The following is a 23,404-nucleotide window of genomic DNA, read 5'->3' as shown; positions in this document are numbered from 1 at the left end:
CCAGAAGGGAAAAAAAGAAACAGATGGAACAAATAGAAAAGAGTTACAAAAGATGACTGATATTAATTCAACCATATAAATAATTGCATTAAGTATAAATGGTCAAAACATAAAAATGGAAAAATAAGTTGTTACAGTGGGTAAAAACATCAAGACCCAACTATATGTGCCTACAAGAAACACATTTCAGATAGGTTAAAAGTAAAGCCAAAATGTAAGAGTAAGACATTCTAGGGGTCCATGTCTGCCCAGAAACTGGAAAAGCTGTCAAAACCAGTCAGAATCAGCTTGACAGAAACTCTGGAAGATAGTCAAAGGATACAAACTGTAAGTGCTTAACCAGGAGAGAGGTGAATTAAACATAGTAGGAGATCTGTGTGGCATTTTAACTAACCTATTCACAATCACAAAAGCAAGAAAAACACTAAGGTACTAAGAATAAGGCAAACAAAAGCTGTGTAAGAGCCATTTATTCGATTTACTGATAAAACGGGCTTAAATAAAGATCATGCTTAAGAATAGAAGTGAGCATGGTAAAGATGACACTTTTCCCAATATTATCTATAAAATTAATAACATTCCAGTAACAACTCAAAAAACATTTTCATTTAACTTGTCAAGTCAATCTTCAAATTTATAAGATGACCTGAGAAAAGTGAGATTAAAAAAAGGAACATGGAAATGGTAAGCTACAATATATCTAAGGATGGCATGAATATACACATGTCAACCATAATTGCTCATATTTAAAAATGGAATGGAACCCCAAAAGACTAAAAAAAAAATTTTAAAGTTACTAATAGGTGTAGAGAGAAAAAGGTGATAGAAGCACAAACAGAATATAAACAAGACTTCTTTATCTTTTCTGACCACAATGCTATCAAACTAGAAATTGATCACAAGAAAAAATCTGGAAAGACCACAAATTCAGGGAGGTTAAACAACATGGTGCTAAACAATGAATGGGTGAACCAGGAAATCAAAGAGGAAATACAGAAGAAAATACAGGGAAACAAATGAAAATGAAAACATGGCAGTTTAAAACCTTTGGGATGCAGCAAAAGCAGTCCTAAGAGGGAAGTAGATAGCAATACAGGCCTACCTTAAGAAGTTAGAAAACTCTAAAATAAATGGCCCAGGGGTGGCTGGGTGGCTCAGTCAGTTAAGGGTCCAACTTCGGCTCAGGTCATGGTGTCACGGTTCATGGGTTTGAGCCTTGTGTCGGGCTCTGTGCTGACAGCTAGCTCAGAGCCTGGAGCCTGCTTCAGATTCTTTGTCTCCCTCTCTCTCTGACCCTCTCCTGCTCCCGTTGTGTCTCTCTCTCTCTCTCTCAGAAAGAAATTTAAAAAATTTTAAAAACTTAAAAAAAATAAAATAAAATAAAATAAACAGCCCAATCTTACACCTAAGGAGCTAGAGAAAGAAAAACAAATGAAGCATAAAGCAAGCATAAGGAAGGAAATAATAAAGATTAGAGCAGAAACAAATGATCTAGAAACTCTACTCCTGAAACTAATATTGCACAGTATATTAAGTAACTAGAATTTAAATAAATAAAAATTAAAAACAAAAACCAAAAATCAAACAATAGAAAAGACCAATGAAACCAGGCGCTGGTTCTTTGAAAAAAATTTGTAAAATTGTAAACCTCCAGCCAGACTTATCAAGAAAAACAGAGAAAGGACTCAAATAAATAAAATCACAAATGAGAAAAATAACTAACATCACAGAAATATAAATATGGATGAATAAATGAGCAAATAGAAGATACATGAATAAAACCAAAGTAAAAAGTGGGTATTTCTGAATTTTTAAAATTGGAAATAGCAATATGAACTCATGAAGCCCATTCTGTTAAGAATATACTTCCCGGGGCGCCTGGGTGGCTCAGTCAGTTGGGCATCCAACTTCGGCTCAGGTCATGATCTCACAGTTCGTGGGTTCGAGCCCCAAGTGGGGCTCTGTGCTGACAGCTAGCTCAAAGCCTAGAGCCTGTCTTCAGATTCTGTATCTCCCTCTCTCTCTGACCCTCCCCTGCTCACGCTCTCTCTTTCTCAAAAATAAATAAGACATTAAAAAGTATATATATACTTCCTGCTACAACGTTAATAAACACTGGAAACCTGCCAAGGGAAGGAAGCCAGTCACAAAAGATAATATATTGTATGATTTCATTTACATAAAATGTCTGGAATAGGCAAATTTATAGAGACAGAAAGCTGATTAGTGGGTTGATTGGACTGGGATGAGGGAGGGGAATAGAAGACTGATTGCTAATAGGTATTTCTTTTAGGAGGGACAAAAATGCTCTAAAATTACATTATGGTGATGGGTATGCCTGTGAATACAGTAAAAAAACAAACATTGAATTGTACACTTTTAATGGATAAAATATATCAAGCTATTAAAAAAATAAAAGAGTGTATTTCCTAGCTCTGTCCATCAAAAAGGAAAAAAAAAATCTAGAAACAATGACCATGGCAGTAACAATAAGCACTCTAACAGTGGTCTCAAAATATCATTTCCTTATCATGCCCCTATCAGGGCACCTTAAAGAAATGCCTGATTCCATGCCTAAGGCAGGAAATGTTCAAAATGATCTTGGAATAACCTTTCACACAGAAATGTAGGACACTATCAAAGACTTCCAGAGATGTGTTAAAAAGACTTAGAAGACATCTCGAAAAGATAACCAAAGATGGGAAAATTTGAGCTTCACAGAGAAAATAAGCACAATGGTTTGAGTCACATCAAATATGCTAAAATCTATTAGTATATAACAGTAAAATAAAAACTCCTTGGGAAATGCTAAGGAACCAATTCAATAGCCTGAAAACTTATAAAGGGAAAGAATCAATTTATTCTGCTTTTCCTATAAAATCTTTCATCAAGGTAACCAAAGAGTTGATAAAGGAAATTTTTTTCTTTACAAAAATATTCCAGCTAGTAAATGAAGAAGGAATGTAGAACTCAAATACCATTTATACCAAGTATCATTTTGTAATCCCTACTGGAACATAGCTGATAATCTCCCACGTTTTCCTGAACTGGTATGGTGGTAAAAAGAGGGATTGTTCTATTGTGAAAACATATGACAACAAAAGGAATAATATACCCCTATCTCTCTACCTTACTTTCTCTAGTATTTCAACCCAACAGTCCTTCAACCCCATCAGGAACTTCATTCATTCCACCAATTTTTCACTGTCCCTCATTCCTATCCTCACTTTTCTACTTACCAGGCCTAAAGTTCACAGTCAATTCATATAATTAATTCCTGCCAACTTAGACACCTTTGTCTCACATTAGTCCTAATTAGTTCATGATACCAACACTCTGGTTAAATCCAACTCCATCTATCCCTTTATTTCACTCCTTCTTCCATTTAAGGAAAAACTTAAAGAATTATCTATAATAGGTACCTCTAATTTTTTTTCTCCATTTCTCTCTTTAGCTCCATACTCCACTGAAACTGCTCTTCAAGGTCACCAATGACTTTCATGTTGCTAAAGTCAACATTCTTTTCTCAGTCTTCATTTCACTTGGCCTATCAGCGGCACTGACACAGTTCTTGTTAACACACATTTTCCCTTTGGTTTCTAGGGTATCAAACCCACCCAGTTTCCCTCTAACCATTCTAGCTAGTCCTTTGCAGTCCTTTTTGTTGGTTCCTTCTCATTTCCCAGGCTTTGTCGGAGTGACCCATAGATAAGTTCTTTATCTCTACCTTTTTCTATCTACCCTATCCTTTAAGTGAGCTCATTCAGTCTATTCACTTTAAACATCATCTACATACTGACAATTCCCAAATTTATGCTCTAGCCTAGATGTTACATAATGTTTTTTAAAAATGTTCCCTTTTTGAGAGAAAGGGAGAGAGAGCGTGCACATGTGAGCGCACAGCCATGCACAAGAGCAACAGTGGAGCAGAGAGAGACAAAAAGAGGGAAATCCCAAGCAGGCTCCATGCTCACTTAACCAACTGAGCCACCCAGGCACTCCTCTTAGATCCTTCTTTTGAACTTCATAGTTGTATATCCCACTGCCAACTTATGATCTCCACTTGAATGTCCAGAGGGCATCTCATGCTTCATATACTATATTCCAAATTGAAATCTCACTATGTCCCTATGCCCCAAGTCAGTTTTTCCTACTCTCTTTTCTTTCTCAGTTAATAACTCTGTTCTTCAAGTTTCCCAGATTGAAAAATACTGTGTCATCTTGTCACACTTACACTCCACTTAAGTTCCTTCAGAAAATCCCACCAGCTCTATTTTTAAATTATATCCATGACTACTATCACTATTTTTACTACTCTGTTCCAGGTGATGGACATCTTTTCCCTAGATTATTGTAAAGGTTTCTTATATGGTCTCTGTTGCCCTTACCCCCCAACCCCCAATCCTTCCTCCTATAGTTCTCTTATCAAGAGCAGTCAAAGTGTGATCCTCTTACACTGCAGGCAAGATATTATCACTCCCATGATCAAAACTCTCCAACAGCTTCCCACCTCATTCACAGTGAAAGCCAAATCATAATATGGCCCACATTATGAACCTGATCTGCCCTCCTTCCCTCCAATTACCTTTCTTCTCTCATTCCCCACTAGTCCCCATCTCATTTGCTGTATTTCAGCCACATCAGTCTCTCTGCTGGAACAGGCATCTTCCCGCCCCAACTCAGCGAACTGTTGTTCACTCTGCCTGGAATAACCTTCCCTCAATCACGTGCATATATAGCTCCTTTACTTTCTTCATGTCTTTTGTTTTTTAAGTTTATTTATTTTGAGAGAGAGAGAGAGCACATGCGCGTGAGTAGGGGAAAGGCAGAAAGAGAAGGAGAGAGATGATCCCAAGTAGGCTCCGAAATGCCATCATGGAGCCTGACTTGGGGCTCAAACCCATGAATCAGAGATCATGACTTCAGCCAAGTGAGCTGGATGCTCAACTGACTAAGACACCCCGGCGTCCCCCTTCCATCATATCTTTATTATAACCTTTTTAAGATGCCTTCCCTAGCTACCCTATCTAAAACTCTAATTCCCTTCTCTCTATATATCTTTCTGTTTTGCTTTTTCTCTTAATACTTTTCACTACTGAATTTATGTTATATTTAACTCACTTACCTCACTTATTATCTGGCTCACGACAATGTAAGTACCATGACAGCAGAGAATTTCTTTTGTTCAGTGCTATATCCCAAGCATCTAGAATTATTCCTGTCACATAGACAGCATTCAGTAAAGGGAGTGTTGATGAATAAATGAATTAATAGCTGAAGAATCTAGAAAATAAATTTGGAAATACTGCTTCAGAAAAATATTTTAGGAAACACTTAACTCACAAAGATTTTTAAAATGCTTGACTTCAATAGTAACAAAACTGCAAATTAAAGAGATTGTACATCTATGAGGTTAGCAAAGGTTACTAATAGTGGATAACCTTTGTTATCAAGGGTGTATGAATACAGCAATCTTAAACTATGTCAATAATACTGTAAATTATTGGAACCTTACAAGAGAATAATTGGATAGATTAAAGGAGCCTTTAATAACCACATATATTTTGACCTATCAGTTCCCCTTCTAGAAGCCTACCCCTTTGCCTCCCCCCCCCCATTAGGAAGTGCATTATAATATATGACAACTAATTGTGATAAACACATTGTTCATAATGGCAAGAAGCTGGAAAAAACAAATTACCCATCAGCAGGAGTAAATGTACTAAAATATAGAGCATGAAAAACTTTAAAATGACGACATAAATTTATAAATGTTTAACTGGGAAGATACTGTGTACTGTTAAACGACAAAAGTAGGTTACAGAATTGTATGTGTAGTATTATATCAATTTCTAAGCTACTATGCACATAGATAATAATATAGCAACGCCTGTATGTATTCACAGAGGGGTGAAAGGATGGGAAGTAAATTTTGATAGTGGCTGGCAGAATTATGAATGTTGTCTTCCATGACCTTTTCTGTATTTCGCCACTTGGGGCGGGGAGTCGGGGGCAAGGAGCATGAAGTTAGTATGCACATAAGACAATGTGGCTGTGACACAAAAATAAAATTTAAGATAAATAAATACTAAAAGTGTTGGGGCTATTGCCATCTCACATAAAGATACATTTCCAATTCTCATAACCAAAGAAATGAGGCACTGGTGGGGCGCCTGGGTGGCTTAGTCGGTTAAGCGTCCGACTTTCGCTTAGGTCATGATCTCGCGGTTCGTGGGTTCGAGCCCCGCGTCGGGCTCTGTGCTGACTGCCAGCTCAGAGCCTGGAGCCTGTTTCAGTCTGTGACTCCCTCTCTCTCTGACCCTCCCCTGCTCATGCTGTCTCTCTCTCTCTCTCTCCTAGAAATAAATAAAACATTAAAAAAAAAAAAAAAAGAAATGAGGCACTGGTACAAACAGTCGCACAAACCTACACACACAAACTGTGCTCTACCACCTTTCATCCACCGAGTTTATCATTCACTCCCGATCCCACAATCACGCACGTTCGCACCCACACTCATACTGAAACGTAAAAGGAAAAGCACACCCACAAAATCCGCTTACACACACGTTCTCACGGCCACAGTCCGTCACAGACAAATGTCTGGCAAACAGTTCCATCACGCGCCACTCCCACGGCCTCGGGAAACCACTCGCACGGGCACAGCCCTGCCGGCATCCTCCTCCGACACACAGGCACCGGGTCCGCAGGCCCCTACTCCCAACCAGCACAAAGGGTCCAGACTCAGAGCTCGCGGCCTCCTGAGGACTCACCAAGGAGCCCGCGGATACAGGCCCAATTCCACAACTCAACGCCGCCCAAGTGGCACAACCGGCGCGGGCAGAGTCGCAGGCGTCTGTAAGGTCTGCGTCGGCTGTAACTGAGGGCAGCACGAGCCTCGGTCCGTTAGACGCCGGACAACACTTCCCAGAGGCCCCTGCGGCTCCCGGGAGGGGCGGGCCCGCTTTCTTGCTGTCGAGTAGCGGGAATAACCTACTGCGTTTAAGGGCGTCCAGATCTGCCCAGGAGGCTCAAATGAGTTTTGCTGAAGCTGCTTCTCCTGAGCCCGGCACTCCACTAGGAGCCTGGAAGTGCAACTCGGTGCTGACAAGAATCTGAAAAGGCTGGCAACTTTTCAGCCAAGGACTACGTTTCCCAGAGGCCTTCATGGCCAAGTCTATTTTCTGCGCAAAGTCTCTTCCTCCTTTCGGTTGGCTGGGTGTCCGGTTTCCCGCTGTTGTATTGCCTGATCCGTGACGGAAGCACCGCTGAGTGGGTTTAGTTCCGTCTGATACCGGCCTCGCACGGACTTCAGTGGGGTGCCGGCGGGGAAAAGTCAGGGACTCGTAGCGGGACGAGATGGGGCAGCTTGAGCCTCAAGGTCCTGGCAGGCAGGCAGAAACGAGAGGAGTGGTGTTGTGGGGGGGAGATTTCGGCCGTTGAACTAGGGGTGGGGGGGGTCTATGGAGTCGAGAGACTGAGGTCCAGTGACTGAGGGTCGTGCGATTTTGCGACCATTTGTATGACCATGGTCAGGTTGTATGTTCTTGTGGACTTCTGATTCTGACCCTGCGTTTTTTTCAGATACTGTGTGCTTTTGTCAATTCTGTGTGTTTCTGCTTTTCGGACCCGATTCCGTTATAATATTGAAACTTACAAGGTTGCGTCTATAAACCAGTCACCAAGATATTAAATGGGAGGAACTTTAGAGGTTTGTGAATCCGTGTAACTGAAACACTTTTTTATTCTGTTACTCCACTACTGCCCTAAAGATTTTTCCTTTTTTCCAGCATTTCATATGGGTTCAGCTCTGACTTAAGAATTTAAAAAAAACATTGACAAAGTTGAAGACTGCAATAATTCTGCAGAAGAGACTAAAATGGAGAAAATGCCTATGAAAAACACTAGCCCGATGCTTTTCTACTATGATATGATGACAATGAGAACAAAATGCTGCAGACTACAGGATGCTAAATATCAGGAACTTGTACTTGTTGGAAATTATCAGAGAGGGTTCTGACTCATAAGCTTACCATGAAGCTGTATAAAGCCAGTAAGGACTATGGTACCTTTAGGATTCAGTAGAGGTCTTCCTTTCACTAGAAGATAATGGGCACTGTTTCAGAGTAGTGTGACTCTATGTCTGGGAAGGGACAAGAGACTCCCAGTCAAACACTACATGAGAGAGAACATGCCCTCCAAATAAGTTTTGCTTGTATTTTGTCTTTACCAATAGTAATTTTTTTTTTTGTCTACTGTAAGAATTATTTTTGCTTATCATTTTGTTAAGAGATGATAAAAGAACAGAGTTGCTTGTTCTATGTCAGGCCAGCTTCCTGATTTTTTATACTTGGAGATTTGTGTAGATTTCTTTTTATTTCTGTTAACTTTGCTTTATATATTTTGAAGCTCTCTTATTGGATATTTTGAGTTGTGATAACATCCTGTTGGATCAATCCTGTTGGAATTTACTCTTTATAATAATTGCTTTTTTTTTTTTTTAAATCTTGATATTACTATAGTTTCACCATCCTTCTTTTGGTTAGTGCATGGTTTATCTCTTTCTGTCCTTTTGTTTCTAACCTGTTTTATTTTTAAAGCGTATCTGTTGTTAAACAGCATTATTTTAAAATCAACAATGACGATCTTACTCTTTAGTTTGACATATTTAGTGAATTTACATTTAGTGTAGTTGGATTTTGGTCTACCACCTAAGAATGTACTTTCTTTCTGTCCTAGCTTTTTAAATTTTTAAATTTTTTTATTTTGAGATAATTCTAGATTTGCATGCAGTTGTAAGAAATAATTCAGAGATCCCATGTGCCCTTTATCTAGTTTCCTCCAATGGTAACATTTTCCAAAATTATATATAGTGTTACAACCTGTATATTTACATTGATACAGTCAAGGCTTAGAATACTTACATCATCACAAAGATAGTTCCTATGTTTTTTTGTAGCCACAGCCTTTTCCTTTCTGCCCACAGCCCCCTGTTTAAGTCCCCACAACCCTAATCTCTTCTCCCATCTCTGTAGTTTTAACTTTCAAGAACATATAAATGGAATGATAAAATTTATAATTTAGGCATTGGCTTTTTCATGCAGCATAATTCCCTGGAAATTCACATATGTTGTTACATGTGTAAGTAATTCATTCCTTTTTATTACTGAATAGTATTCCATGTAGATATATCACACATTGTTTAGTCACTCACTGAAGAACATGAGTTGTTTCCAACTTTCGGCGGTACATATTCATGTACAGTTTTTTGTATGAACATAAATTTTAATTTCTTTTAGGTAAACACCTAGGAAAGATTTTGGAAGGAATCTGTCAATATATACCCAAAACACTAATTAAAAAAAAACAACAACCTATCTGGGATTTTGATTAGCATTGTGTTTAAAATACAGATCAATCTAGGGAGAATTGAAATCTTTCAAATTGTGAATCTTGTAACCCATGAAATACAGTATGTGGCAAACAGCACCACCATGACCACAGGCACATATTCATTTAAGCTCCAAGATCTCTGAGACAACTGGAGATCCCAGGTTTAAAAATAACCCAAGAGGTCATGAGTGAAATGCCCTTGGGAATGTGACCTGTTCTTTAGTACACAAATAAGGATGTTTTGCATAAGGGAAGCCAGCAGTAAATAGCACAGTGCTTCACTCCCCTCTTTGTGTTTCATTCTCCCGTAAACATTCCTATTGTATATTGTTTTTTTCTGCTGAGACCACTCCTGCTAGGTGTTCCTGCATAGTGTTTACATACTGCAGCAATACCACATGTACATTGTTGCCATACTTCACTAAGCTCTTGTAGTTAATCATTGTTGATTCATATCTCTGTGAAGGTATATATGAAGATGCATAATAAAGTTCTAGACCTCAGGCTGTTGGCTCAGGGTCCCCTGTGCTTCACTATACTGCCATCTCTTTTTCTCAGTTCCTTCACCGCCTGGGTCCCCAATCCACTGAGGTCAACAACAGTATATATCTCCATTTATTTAGATCTTCATTCATGTCTCTCAGCAATATTCTGTAGTTTTTGACATAAAAGTAATTAAATCTTTTGTCAGATTTACCCATGTATTTCAGAGTTTTTGATGCTATTATAAATGGAATTTTTTAGATTTCATTTTCCAATTGTTCCTTGCCAATTTCTGATTGTTCCTTGTATTTCATATAAAAGTACAACTGATTTTTGTACCTTGATCTTGGAGCCTATTAATTTGCTAAAGTCGCTTAGTGTTTCTACTAGAATTTTGGAGGTTCCATTGGATTTTCTACATTAGATGATCATGTCACCTGTGAAAAAAGACATTGGTACTTTTTTCCATCTGTTGTGAATTGTGATACCCATTTCTTTTCCAACATGCAGATACCACCCACAAAATTGGGTTGGGATGTTGAGACTCATGATGCCATGCCCTCACACGAAGAGGGTATGAAAAGTTTTATTACTCATATAATGAAGCTTCCTAGGAAAAGCAGGACAGGCTTCTCAAGAAAGTCTGCAAATTAAAAAAAAAAAAACAACTTTTTTTTAATGTTTTATTTATTTCTGAGAGAGACAGCATGAGCAGGGGAGGGTCAGAGAGGGAGAGAGACCCAGAATCTGAAACAGGCTCCAAGCTCTGAGCTGGCTGTCAGCACAGAGCTCAACACGGGGCTTGAACCCATGAACTGTTAGATCATGACCTGAGCTGAAGTCAGACACTTAACCGACTGAGCCACCCAGGTGCCCCGAGAATTTCTGCAAATTGTTAGCATGAGGAAGAAAAGGAAATGTCAGGGAGGTGTTTTTTTTTTTTTTTTTTTAATGTTTATTTATTTTCTTGAGAGAGAGAAAGAACAGGGGGGAGGGGGGGGGACAGGGGACCTGAAGTAGGCTCTGTGTTTATGGGATTAAGGTAGGTATGAAATAGTTTGTTATCCTTTTAATATTTGTAGAATCTGTAGAGATGTCACTTCACTCATTCCTGATATGGGTAGTTTATGTTATTTCCCTTTCTTTCCTCATCATCCTGGATAGTTTTATCATATTTATTATTCTCAAAGAATCAGCTTTTTGGTTCCATTGATTTATTTTATTTGTCAGTTTTCTATTTTATTGATTTCTGCTCTGCTCTTCATTATTTCCTTTGTTTTACTTACATTGTGTTTTATTTGCTCTTATTTTTCTAGTGTGTCAAAATGGAAAAGTCTTTGATTTGAGTCTTTGATTTCTTCTTTGCTAATATAGTATTTGGTTCTATAAATTTCTCCCTGAATACTGCTTCAGTGGCATTCCATAATTTTTATATAGTTTTCATTTTCTTTTGGTTCAAAATGCTTTCTAATTTCTTTTTTGATTTCTTCTACAATCCATGGGTTATTTAGAAATGTATATGTTTCTGGGGTGCGTTGGTACTCAGTAAGTTAAACATTTGAATTCTGACTTCGGCTCAGGTCATGATCTTGTGGTTCATGAGTTTAAGCCCCACATGGGGCTGTCTGCTATCAGCACAGAGCCTGCTTTGATTCTCTGTCCTCCTCTCTCTCTGTCCCTCCTCCCCTGCTTGCACACTCTCTCTCAAAAATAAACATTAAAATATTTTAATGTATATGTTTCCAAATATTAGAGAATTATCCATATATTTTTCAGTTATTGATTTCTAATTCAATTTCATTGTGGAAAAAGCCTTGTTTTCTGGTCCAGTATATGTTCTACCTTTGTAAATGCTCCATGTACACTTGAAAAAAAAAATGAGTTTTGTTTTTTTTTTGCTGTTGTTGGTTGTGCTCTGTAAATATCAATTAGCTCAATGACAGTATTTTTCAAATCTATATTTTAGCTTATTTTTTTGTCTAGCAATTACTGAGAGTGGTATTAGAATCTCTGACTTACCATTGTGGATTTTTCTCTCTCTTCCAGTTTTATCAGTTGTTTCATGTATTTTGAAACTATTGTTAGGTGCATAAACATTTAGAATTGTTATTTCCTCTTGGTGAGCTAACCACTTTAGTATTATGAAATGATCTTTATCCCTATTTTTTGTTCTGAAATCTACTTTTTAGATATCAATACACCTACTCCAGTTTCTTTTTTTTTTTAACAGCTCTATTGAGATATAATTCACATGTCATATAATCCATCCATTTAAAGTGTACACTTCCATTTTTGGTATGTTACATTATTAAATTTTTATATTACCATAAAATGTATGGTAATATACATAAAATGTACACAAAATTGCCATTTTAAGAATTTTTAAGCGTATGATTCAGTGGCATTAAATATATTTGCAATATTGTACAATCACCAATACTATCTATTTCCAAAATTTTTATCAACTGAAACGAAAACTCTGTAATCACTAAGCACTCTAGGCAATTAACTCTCAGTTCCTCCCTCCCCACATTCCCTGGTAACCTCTTATTTTCTTTCTCTGTGTATTTGTCTAATCCAAATATTTCATATAAGCAGAATACAATATTTGTCCTTTTGTGTAGACTTAGTTCACTTTGCATATTTTTTTCAAGATTCATCCATGTAGTACCATATTATCAGAATTTTATTCCTTTTTATGGCTGAATAACATTCCATTGTGTGTGTATATATATACATATATATGTGTATATATATATGTGTATATATATACGTGTGTGTGTGTGTGTATATATATATATATATATATATATATACACACATACTATATTTTGTTTGTCCGTCCATCTCTTGATGGACACTTGGGTTGTTTCCACCTAGTGGCTATTTTGAATAATGCTGTAATGAACATTAGAATACAAGTATTTATTTTTTCAAGTCCCTGCTTTCACTTCCTTTAGGAGTGGAATTGCTGGGTCATATGGTAAACTATGCTAAGCTTTTGAAGAATTGCCAAACTGTTTTCTTCAAAAAAAATTTTTAACATTTATTCATTTTTGAGAGACTGAGACAAAATGCATGCAGAAGAGGGGCAGAGAGAGAGAGGGAGACACAGAATCCAAAGCAGCTCCAGGCTCTGAGCTGTCAGCACAGAGCCTGATGCGGGGCTCAAATCCACAAACCATGAGATCATGACCTGAGTTGAAATCAAGAGTTGGGTGCTTAACTGGCTGAGGCACCCAGGCACCCCTATTTTTTATTTTGATGAAGTCCAATATATCTAGTTTTTTCTTTGGTGGTTTGTGCTAAGAATCCATTGCCAAATCCAAGGTCATTCCAGCTTTCTCTATACAGCATTAGCATGGTGTATCTTTTTCCATCTTTGTACCTTTAACCTATTGGTAGAGTTATATTTAATTTCTCATAGGCAGTATATGGCTGAGTCATGCTTTTTTTTTAAATCTCATCTGACACTGTTGGATTTTCACTCTTTACTCTTAAATTTTCAGATAAATTATATTTAATTTGATTAAACCTTCCATCTTGCAATTTGTTTCCCATCTGTTTTTTGTTCCTTTCTCTTTTTGACTTCTTTTGAATTGAGTGATTTATGATAATTTATGATTCCATTCTATCTTCCTTGTTGGATTATTAACTATAACTTTTTGTTTTCTTAGTTTAGTAGTTGCTATAGGGCTTAGAGTATACATCTTATAGTGTTTGTTCAGGTGATATTATATTACTTTACACAGAATGGAGGAAACTTAATAATAGTTTATTTCCATTTACTTCTCTTCTCCTGATCTTTGTGCTATTGTTGGCATATGATTTACATACACATCCTAAACTACATTGTTTATATTTTTATTTAAACAGTAATTTATCTTTTGGTGAGATTTAAATAATAAAAAATGTCTTACATATTTACCTTGTATTTATTTTCTCTGATGCTCTTCATTCCTTGTGTAGATCCAGATTTTTATTCTTAAGTATTTATTTTTGAGAGAGTGGGTACAAGTGGGGGAAGAGCAGAAAGAGAGGGGGACAGAGGATCTGAAGTGGGCTCTATGATGACAGCAGAGAGCCTGATGCAGGACTTGAACTCACAAACCCTAACATCATGACCTGAGCCAAAGTCGGTTGCTTAACCAACTGAGACACCCAGGCACCCCTGAATCCAGATTTCTGTTTGTTATTCAAGGACACATGTAGGGACCCATAGGTAGCTAAGTCAGTTAAGCCTCAGTTAAGCTGAAACTCTTGGTTTCAGCTCAGGTCATGGTTTCATGGTTCTTGGTTTCAGGGTTCTGCACTGGTGGCATGGAGTCTGCTTGGGATTCTCTCTCTGCCCCCCTCTCTCAAAATAAACCATTTTTTAAAAAAGAAAAAAATTACATGTATTAAGCCTTTTGAGGTTACCCTTCTGCTCACTTTCTATTTGCTATTTTTAAAAGTTTATTTCAGGGGCGCCTGGGTGGCATTAAGCATCCAACTTCAGCTCGTGGGTTCGAGCCCCACATTGGGCTCTGTGCTGACAGCTAGCTTAGAGCCTGGAGCCTGTTTCAGATTCTGTATCTCTCTCTCTCTGTCTCTCCCCTGCTCATGCTGTCTCTCTCTCTTTCTCTCTCAGAAATAAAATATTTTTTAAAAAGTAAAAGTTTATTTTATGTCTATCCCAGAACCCCCAAGAGCATCTGACACCCACTAGATGCTTTCTAATTTGATACCAAAGGGACTAATTCCACAATCCACAACCATTAGTCTAATCCTCAGGATCTGTCACACACATGATCATATCCCACTTCTACTCCACTTTACACCAGTCAGTCCCTTTCTATTAATAGCACATTCTCACACACAATCTCACATGCACACAGAAAACGAGCATGCCCATGCCAACACCTAGGGTTTTACACATACACACAATGACAGAATCAGAGGGTCGTGGCACCACGCACAAAATTAGGTGACAGAACTTGTTCAAATTTAAACCCCATTCTAAAGGAGTATAGAGTCAGATTAAGGTGGTCTGAGTGGTGTCATTGGGGAAGGCATTTCTGGAGATGTGACATTTGTATCTGGACAGAATAAGGGAACTTTGGAGACACCCGGCAGAAGCGCCATTTTAGGAAGGGGGGACACATTCACACCCATCATCAAATCACAAGTACAAGAACGGTATGCAAAGGAAGACACTTTCTACCCTGACCCTTTCCCTCCGGTCTTCGAGGTAACTCATTCCCGAAGCAGAAACGCCCTAGGGACGGCGGGACCTGCGCACTCGCTTCTTTCCCTATCCCACACACTCTTTTCGGGTGTCCCTGCACAACCGTTGGTGAGCGCCCCTCACTCCATTTGTGTGAGCGCGCGCACCCGAACCGCATCCCTTGCGGCTATTCCGCTCCTCTTAAGTTCTGCGCCTGATTGCTAAGGGAGGCGGACGGAGCACTTGCTCCTGCTCACTTCAACCCCAATCCATCTAGTTGACGCTCTACCCTGGTCCCGTGGCGGACCCAGGCTCCGAGGTGAGATCTGAGCTCTCTCGGTAGAGCCAGGAAGAGGTCGGCGTGGGAGGACCCGGGGCAGAGGGGCGGTGTTCCGAATCCCCCGGCGGAGACACGCCAGTGCAGTCGGACTCTGCAGCGCTGCTTTTTCTGGTCTGGACTACATTTCCCAGTGGCCCCTGCGATTACTGGGCCGGCGGCCCCTTTGTGTCCTCCGGAGGCCCAGTCGTTTCTATCCGGGCCCGCGGGGGTGGGTTCCATCAGACTCTTAGGGCAAGAGGTGGGCCGGAGTAGAGATTGCCCGAGCATTCGGGGCGGGGACGGGATCTTGCCGCAGTTCGCTACTGCAGGTAGGGAAGGGGCTGAGGTGGGTCACCCGGACGTCGGTTTCCGGGCCTGCGGCGTGAGTCTAGGTGCGAGATCGTGGTTGGATGTCATACAGTGTGAGACTCAGCCGATGTGCCTGTGCACGTCGTGTCTGTGACTGTGGGTGCGAGTGAGTCGATGGTTGGTGCTATCGAGTGTGAGACTGTGAGTGGGGGTGGCAGGGTATGGTGTCCCGCGTTTGTTCCAGTACCCTCGGCCTCTTTGTGACTGGGGTTGTGAGTGTGAACGTCGGTTGCGATACCCTAGTGCTTGAGACTTCGGGCTTTGGGAGAGCGTGATGGTTGTGGCCGCTGACTGTTCTGTGTGTAAGACGGTGGTTGGCGCTATAGTTTTTAAGAATGAGTATGTGGGGGGACTAGTTGAGACTACGAAGCCAGCGAGGTGATGCCTGTGTGCCACCAAGTTTCAGAACTACAGGTCTATTGGAGAGGAGAAAGAGTGTGGAGTCAAGAAGACCTTTATTTGATCTTGGTACTGTAAGTCATTTGTTGTGTGTCTTTATGTAAATGATTACATTCCTCAGAGTCTTTATTTGTAAAAATTGAGAAAATCTACTGTTAAAGTAATAAGGAAGTGATTTAGTCATGGGTTAACATGTATGCAGACAAATTACTAGGTCTCCAGTATGCTTTCTCTCTATTGGAAGGAAGGGTGCAAGAGGAGGAAAGAGAAGCCAAAAAATTCTAGTCTGATGATTCTGGATGCTATAGGGAAACCCCAGCTTTTCATGTTCTCTTCCCCATCTCAGTCATCCAAGGACACTGCCATTTCCTAAGAGAGAAGCCAAGAGGAAGAAACAATGGCTGTTGGACTTCTTAAAGCCATGTACCAGGTGAGTTGGTGTTTTCTGTTTCCTGAAATATTTTCCTGCTCTTCAAATGTCAAAGCAGACATTAACTTTGCTTATGCTGACTCTTTATTGGGTAAATAATCTCATGTCACTTATTAAAAGTCTCCAGCAGTTGATTCCCACCTCATTCAGGGTACATGCTGAACTCCTTGCCTTGCCCTGCAAGACCATACATAATCTGGTCCCTGACTATCCTTCTGACCTCATCCTCTCATTCTGTAACTCACTCAGTTCTAGCCACACTAGCTAGCTTCCTTGTAGTGAACGGAGTACATGCATTTTTTTTTTTTTTTAACTGAGCACATTCTTAACTCATGGCCTTGCACTTGCTGTTTCCTCTGCCTGGAATGCTGTTCCCCCAAATACAGACCAACTTCTTCATTATAGTCTTTGCCCAAACATTATTAAGCACCTATTAAGTAAGAGGGCTGAGTCTTTGGTCCTCTATCATCTTTTCTCTATCTACACTCACTCCTTTGGAGATCTCATTCTGTCTCATGGCTTTAAATGCCATCTATAGCGACAAATACCAAATTATATACAGCCCAGTCCTCTCTCCTGAAATCCAGACTTGTATATTCAACTAACTAGACTTAGCATCTTCATTTAGTCATATAATAAATACCTCCAACTCAAATATCTCAAACTTGGTGAAAGAAGCCATTGTAAGTTTGCAGACATAGAAGTGACATATCTAATTCTAATTTAATAAAATCACTCTGGTTGCTATTGAGAATAAACTGAATGGGACAAGGATAGAAACAAGGAAGAGTTTCCAATTAGGAAACTCATACATACTTCCCCATCCTAGATGCTCAACCTAAAAGTCTTCCATTGTGAAGTTCTGTTTGTTCTGTGTTCAAAATATATCCAGAAGTTGACGATTTTTATTACCACTGCTGCTTCCATTCTGGTCTGAACTGTCATCTCTCACCTAGATTACTGCTATAGTCTTCTAACTTTTCTGTCTACTTCCACCCTTCCTCTCTTTTAGTCTATTCTCAACAGAGCAGTCAAAGTGATTGTTACCCATGTCCTATTATGTGATTCTTCGTGGCAGGAATAGAAATTATGGAAAATACAGACAACTCTTTCAGATAATTTAGCTGTAAGGGAATAAAACAAATGGGTAGTAACTGAAGGATAAAATGGTTAACAAATGTTTTTAATTTTAATTTTTAATGTTTATTTATTTTGAGAGAGAGAGCATGTGTGTGCATGTACAAGTGAGTTGGAGAGAGGCAGAGAGAGAGGAGAGAGAGAATCCCATACAGGCTTCATGTTCAGCATGGAGCCCAAAATGGGGTTCTATCCCATGTCCATGAGATAACAACCTGAGCTAAAACCAAGAGGTGGTTGCTCAACCAAATGAACCACCCAGGCGCTTCAACATCAAGGTTTTTTAAAGATAGGTTTATATCTGTATGCTGATGTTCAAGATTCAGTAGAAAGGGAAATTTGAAGATGAAGAGAAGCAAAGAGGGGTTGGAATATCGCTTGAGTAGGTCAGAGGAGCTGAGGTCTAGCAGACAAGTGGAAGGAGTGGCCTTTGCTAGGAGAGTGGCCGTTCATTTAGAGTAGTAATAGGAGCAAGTTAGAATATGTAGGACAAATGCAGAAAGATGTGTAGATGTTGTGGGAGTTTCTGGAAATTCTCTTTGAATGGCTTTTGTTTTTTCAGCGAAACAGCAAGATCTTTAGTAAGGATGAGGAGAGAGATAATGAAGACTTGAGGAGAGAGGGAAAAGTATGTAATGGTCATTTAGGAGAGTGGGGAAATGACTGGACAAGAGAAATGTATCATATAAGTAGCATTTTGGTACACTTGAGGTTAGTGTCATGAATTTAAAGTGAGACCAGCTAGCATGATTGGTATGACTTTCGCCAGCAAAGTTCAGCTGTTCAGGGTACAGAAATAGAGTATGCTAGGGATGGCTGTTGTTTAACCAGGTGACTAAGGGCAGGGAAATTGAGGGTATATCCGTAACAAATGGTTGAAGTAGGAAGTGAGGGGATGTGGGGTTGAGAAACATTGAAAATGTGGTAAGTAGAATGTGATTTGTAGGTTCTAGAGGGGTAAAAGAATTATCCTGATTGGGGTATTGGAGGGTAAAAGTTGGAATAGAAGAGGAAGAAGTCAGAGTAGGAGAGTTTGCTCCTTATTGGTAATGACAAAGTCTGGGGCATGGCAGTGGAAGTGAATGACTATACAAGTGTGGAAGACAAGACTCCTGGAGGAGGGAATCGACACAGAACTGAGAACCCTGGATATTGGGACGTTTATTTATAAGATATTGAAATGCTCAAAGATTATATATGATAGGAGTAGTGTTGAAGAGAGTGACAGTGAGTCAGGTGCTAAGATGTTCAAGGAATGACAGAGTATTGGTATCTACCGGGAATTAATAGGTAACTAAAAGGGGGATGACAGAGTATGATTTCATGAATGTTTAAAGCTAGGTGTCTTTTAGGGAGGTAAGAAGGGTAATTGCCTAGAAACAAATGTAAGGAGCAAAGAGGTCTCCAGGTGGTGTGGTACAATAAGTATTGGAAATAAGACAGTCACCACATGAGAGGGCTTCAGGGGAAGTAATCAGTCCTCTGAGCTGGGAGCCATGTTTCTATGAAGGCAAAAAGATAAGTATTGGAAATAAGACAGTCACCACATGAGAGGGCTTCAGGGGAAGTAATCAGTCCTCTGAGCTGGGAGCCATGTTTCTATGAAGGCAAAAAGATGAAGGGAACTGTTGACTTTCTTCATACTGACTTGATTATAATTATGACCGGATGTTAAAACCAAGTATTTGGTTAGAGGTCACATTTATTTATTTTCATTTATTTTTTTTTTAATTCCATTGTAGTTAACTTATAGTGCTTAGTTTCAGGTGTACAGTGATCCAACCATTCCACATATTACTCAGTCCTCATCAAGACAAGTATACTGCTAATCCCCTTCACCTATTTCCCCTATTACCCCATTCCACATACCCCCTGGTAACCATCTTTTTGTTTTCTATAGTTAAGAATCTGTTTTCCTTAAGAAACTCTTAAATACAGAGAACAAACTGAAGGTTGCTGGAGGGTTACTGGGTGGAGAGACAGGCTAAGTGGGTGATGGGCATTAAGGAAGGCATTTGTTGGGATGAGCCCTGGGTGTTATATGTAAGTGATGAATCACTAAGTTTTACTCCTGAAATCATTATTACACTATATGTTAACTAACTTGGATTTAAATAAAATAAATAAAAGAAAAGAAAAGAAATGAAATAAAATAAAAGAATATGTTTTTTGGTTTGTCTTTTTCCTTTCGTTTGTTTGCTTTGTTTCTTAAATTTCACATATGAGTGAAATCATATGGTATTTGTCTTTCTCTGACTGGCTTATTTTGCTTAGTATTATATTCTCTAGATCCATCATGTTGCTGCACATGGCAAGATTTCATTCTTTTTATGGTTGAATAATATTCCATTGTATATATAGAGGTCAAATATTTTAAGAGATCATTTGTTAGAAGTCGGATATTTGAAAGTAGTACTTTAAGCTCATTATATTGACATTGTCATTATTTTCATTAAATTTCATTAAAAGAATTATTGAGGGGTACCTGGATGTCTCAGTTGGTTGAGCATCTGACTATTAATTTCGCCTCAGGCCATGATCCCAGGTTATGTGATCGAGCCCTCTGTTAGGTTCTGCGTGGATCCTGCTTAAGTTTCTCTCTCTCTCTCTCTTTCTCTCTGTCTCTCTCTCCCCTGCTCCTGTGCCCTCCTTCTAAAATTAAAAATAAGAAATAGAATCATTGAAAAAATATATGTCATATATTAAAAATAGTTATACATTTATTATATATATTTATATATAATTATATGAGGTAAGGAAAACATTTTTTTTAAATTTTTTTTAAATTTTTTTTTAAATTTTTTTTAATGTTTTATTTATTTCTAGGAGAGAGAGAGAGAGAGAGACAGCATGAGCAGGGGAGGGTCAGAGAGAGAGAGGGAGTCACAGACTGAAACAGGCTCCAGGCTCTGAGCTGGCAGTCAGCACAGAGCCCGACGCGGGGCTCGAACCCACGAACCGCGAGATCATGACCTAAGCGAAAGTCGGACGCTTAACCGACTAAGCCACCCAGGCTCCCCAAGGAAAACATTTTTGGAAGCATATGTTCAACATATGAGGGATATTATTGTTGGTAGGGCAGAGATAAGGAAATTCACAAACTACTTCATATAATTAAATAAGAAAAAAATATTGGAGTGTTGTAAAACACTTCAATAATTTTTATTCTGTAGAGACAGTTTAACAATGACAAAATTGTATCAAATGCCCAATAATATTTTCTTTTCTTGCCTTGACAGATTGACCTCTTTTAATTTTGTAAAAAGAGATTATATATATTACATATATTTACATACAATTATATATATATATATATGTGTAAGTATATACATACACGCACACAAACACATATGTTAGTTTTCATCAGCAGGTGGTCACATAATAGAAATCTAGAATCCAGCTTAATCACAGCATAGCCCAAGTTTTGAAGAACTTTACCCAGCCCCTGTAGGTAGAACCAGTATTATAAGCAGAACACCCATTTCTTTACACAAAATTTTAAGTACTCTGGATTAAAGTATTTGAATTTTCATGAAATTGGTGATTTGCTCTGCTTGGTCTAACACAATATTTGGAGACATAGCAAGCATTCTGGTCTCATTTTTGATCCTTTCATAGTCTCTTCAACCTTTCAAACCAGTCTTTCATTAATTCAGTTTATTCAGCAAATATATGAATGCCTCATGTGAGCCAAATACTGTTCTATAACTAGGAATATAGCAGTGAGCAAAGGAAAAATGTACTCTACCCCCATGGTCTTCACATGTTAGTGGAGGCTGGGGACAGATAGTAACAAAATGATTAGGTGCCATGGAGAACAATAAAGGAAGGTTAGGGAAATAGGGAACAGGGTAAGACTTGGCTATTTAAAAAATTTTTTTTAATGTTTTATTTATTTCTAGGAGAGAGAGAGACAGCGTGAGCAGGGGAGTGTCAGAGAGAGAGGGAGTCACAGACTCTGAAACAGGCTCCAGGCTCTGAGCTGGCAGTCAGCACAGAGCCCGACGCGGGGCTTGAACCCACGAACTGCGAGATCATGACCTAAGCAAAAGTCGGATGCTTAACCGACTAAGCCACCCAGGTGCCCCAAGAGTTTGCTATTTTTAAACAGAATGATCTGAGAAGTACAAAAGGCCTGAGGGGGAACATGCTTGCCATACAGTTGAGGATGTAATATCAGGGAGAGCCCATTATGCTTGGGACAGAACAAATAAGGTGAGCCATGTTAAGAATGAGCTTATTTCACTTCATTTATTGATTTCATTTCAGGAGTTGGTGACCTTCAGAGATGTGGCTGTGGACTTCTCCCGAGAAGAGTGGGACTGTCTAAATTCTTCTCAAAGGCATCTGTACAGTAATGTGATGTTGGAGAACTACAGGATCTTGGTGTCCTTAGGTAAGAATACCTTCTTTCAAAATTGAGCTTCTCATAATGGCCTCTTTGCTACCACCATTGTGAATCTTTGGATAGCATCCTCAGTGCTTTGCAGAATGTCTGTTGCTGTGCCAAAGTAATGGTTTAATATTTGTGGAGTTGGGTCTGTTGTTGATATGTGTTGGAAGCTTCAGCTTTCCTGTACTTTGAATACATGTCTTTACACATTTGTCTCCAGCTCCCTCTTACCCGTTGAATAAAGGATTGGTTATGAGTTCTGGGATATCCACAGCATGAACAAATACTGTTTCTTTCCCATATATGCAGGACTTTGCTTTTCTAAGCCAAGCGTGATATTATTATTGGAACAAGGGAAAGAGCCCTGGATGGTGAAGAGAGAGCTGGCAAAAGGCTTGTGCTCAGGTGAGTGAAGAGGAAATAGAAATAGGCAGCCAAAAACCTCTGCAGGTGACAGCTCAGCTGGACATAGAGGTGTCACCCCTTCACTCTTCTTTGTTGGCATATTCTTGGATGTTCTAGGTTTTACTAGACACTGGGGCCTTTTAGAGCATTTCCCCAAATTTCTTTTTCCTTTTTTTAAATATTTATTTATTTTGAGGGAGAGAGAGAGAGAAAGAGAAAAAGAGCATGTGTGCAAGACCTTGGGGGGGGGGGGAGGGTGGGCAGAGAGACAGGGAGAGTGAATTCCAAGTAGGCTCTGCCCTGTCAGCACAGAGCCTGACATGGGGCTGGATCTCACAAACTGTGAGATCATAGCCTGAGCCAAAATCAGGAGTTGGATGTTTAACTGACTGAGCCACCCAGGTGCCCCCCAAATTTGTTACTCTTAACTATCTTTCCTTTAATACTTTGCTGTCTTCTAAGAACTCATTTATCTATTCTCTGAAACCCTTCCTACCCAGTTTCATAAGGGTCTTCCAGTCTTTAAAAAATCTTTTCCTAACCTGATAAACTTTTGAATTTTACAGACAGCCCTAACTCAAGTGCCAGATTCAGATCTTGACACTTACAGGCAGTAAAATTTTAGGCAAGTTACTTAACCTTTCTGTAAAATAGGATAATACTTTTTTTTTAGGATAATACTTATAAAGTGCTTTAAGAGTTCCTTTCTCATATTGTGAACTCAAAGGCTATTACTTGCTATTATTATAGCAGTAGTGAATCTCCAAATGCCTCATTTTTTGTCAGTGGTCAGTTCATTCATTGTGTCTTCAACATTTATTGAATTAAAAAATGTTCTTTAATGTTTTTGTTGTTGTTGTTGTTGTTGTT

General features: G+C 39.1%; 2 protein-coding genes across 4 annotated transcripts in view; one reads left to right on the top strand and one right to left on the bottom strand.

Annotated features, from left to right (window-relative positions):
* LOC120243520 (zinc finger protein 569-like) overlaps nucleotides 1-6,902 on the bottom strand; it is a 42,680-nt gene extending 35,778 nt beyond the window's left edge. The window contains 2 exon segments of the mRNA XM_039249699.1: nucleotides 5,126-5,283; nucleotides 6,774-6,902. The gene's annotated coding sequence lies outside the window, so the exon portion shown is untranslated.
* Nucleotides 6,803-23,404, top strand: part of ZNF570 (zinc finger protein 570) — a 40,749-nt gene continuing 24,147 nt past the window's right edge. The window contains exons 1-4 of one of the 3 annotated variants that reach the window (XM_039249718.1): nucleotides 6,803-6,863; nucleotides 16,516-16,599; nucleotides 22,006-22,132; nucleotides 22,439-22,534. In XM_039249718.1, coding sequence (XP_039105649.1) covers nucleotides 16,567-16,599; nucleotides 22,006-22,132; nucleotides 22,439-22,534 — 256 coding nt within the window. In that variant the 5' untranslated portion in view covers nucleotides 6,803-6,863; nucleotides 16,516-16,566. Of the gene's footprint in view, nucleotides 6,864-15,588; nucleotides 15,731-16,177; nucleotides 16,244-16,515; nucleotides 16,600-22,005; nucleotides 22,133-22,438; nucleotides 22,535-23,404 lie in introns of those variants that run through there. The other 2 variants (XM_039249717.1, XM_039249719.1) reach the window with 2 other exon arrangements.

Source organism: Hyaena hyaena, unplaced genomic scaffold (assembly GCF_003009895.1).
Source record: "Hyaena hyaena isolate Hyena2069 unplaced genomic scaffold, ASM300989v1 scaffold_345, whole genome shotgun sequence".
NCBI classification, from domain to species: domain Eukaryota; kingdom Metazoa; phylum Chordata; class Mammalia; order Carnivora; family Hyaenidae; genus Hyaena; species Hyaena hyaena.
This window is presented reverse-complemented; position numbering and strand designations above follow the sequence as displayed.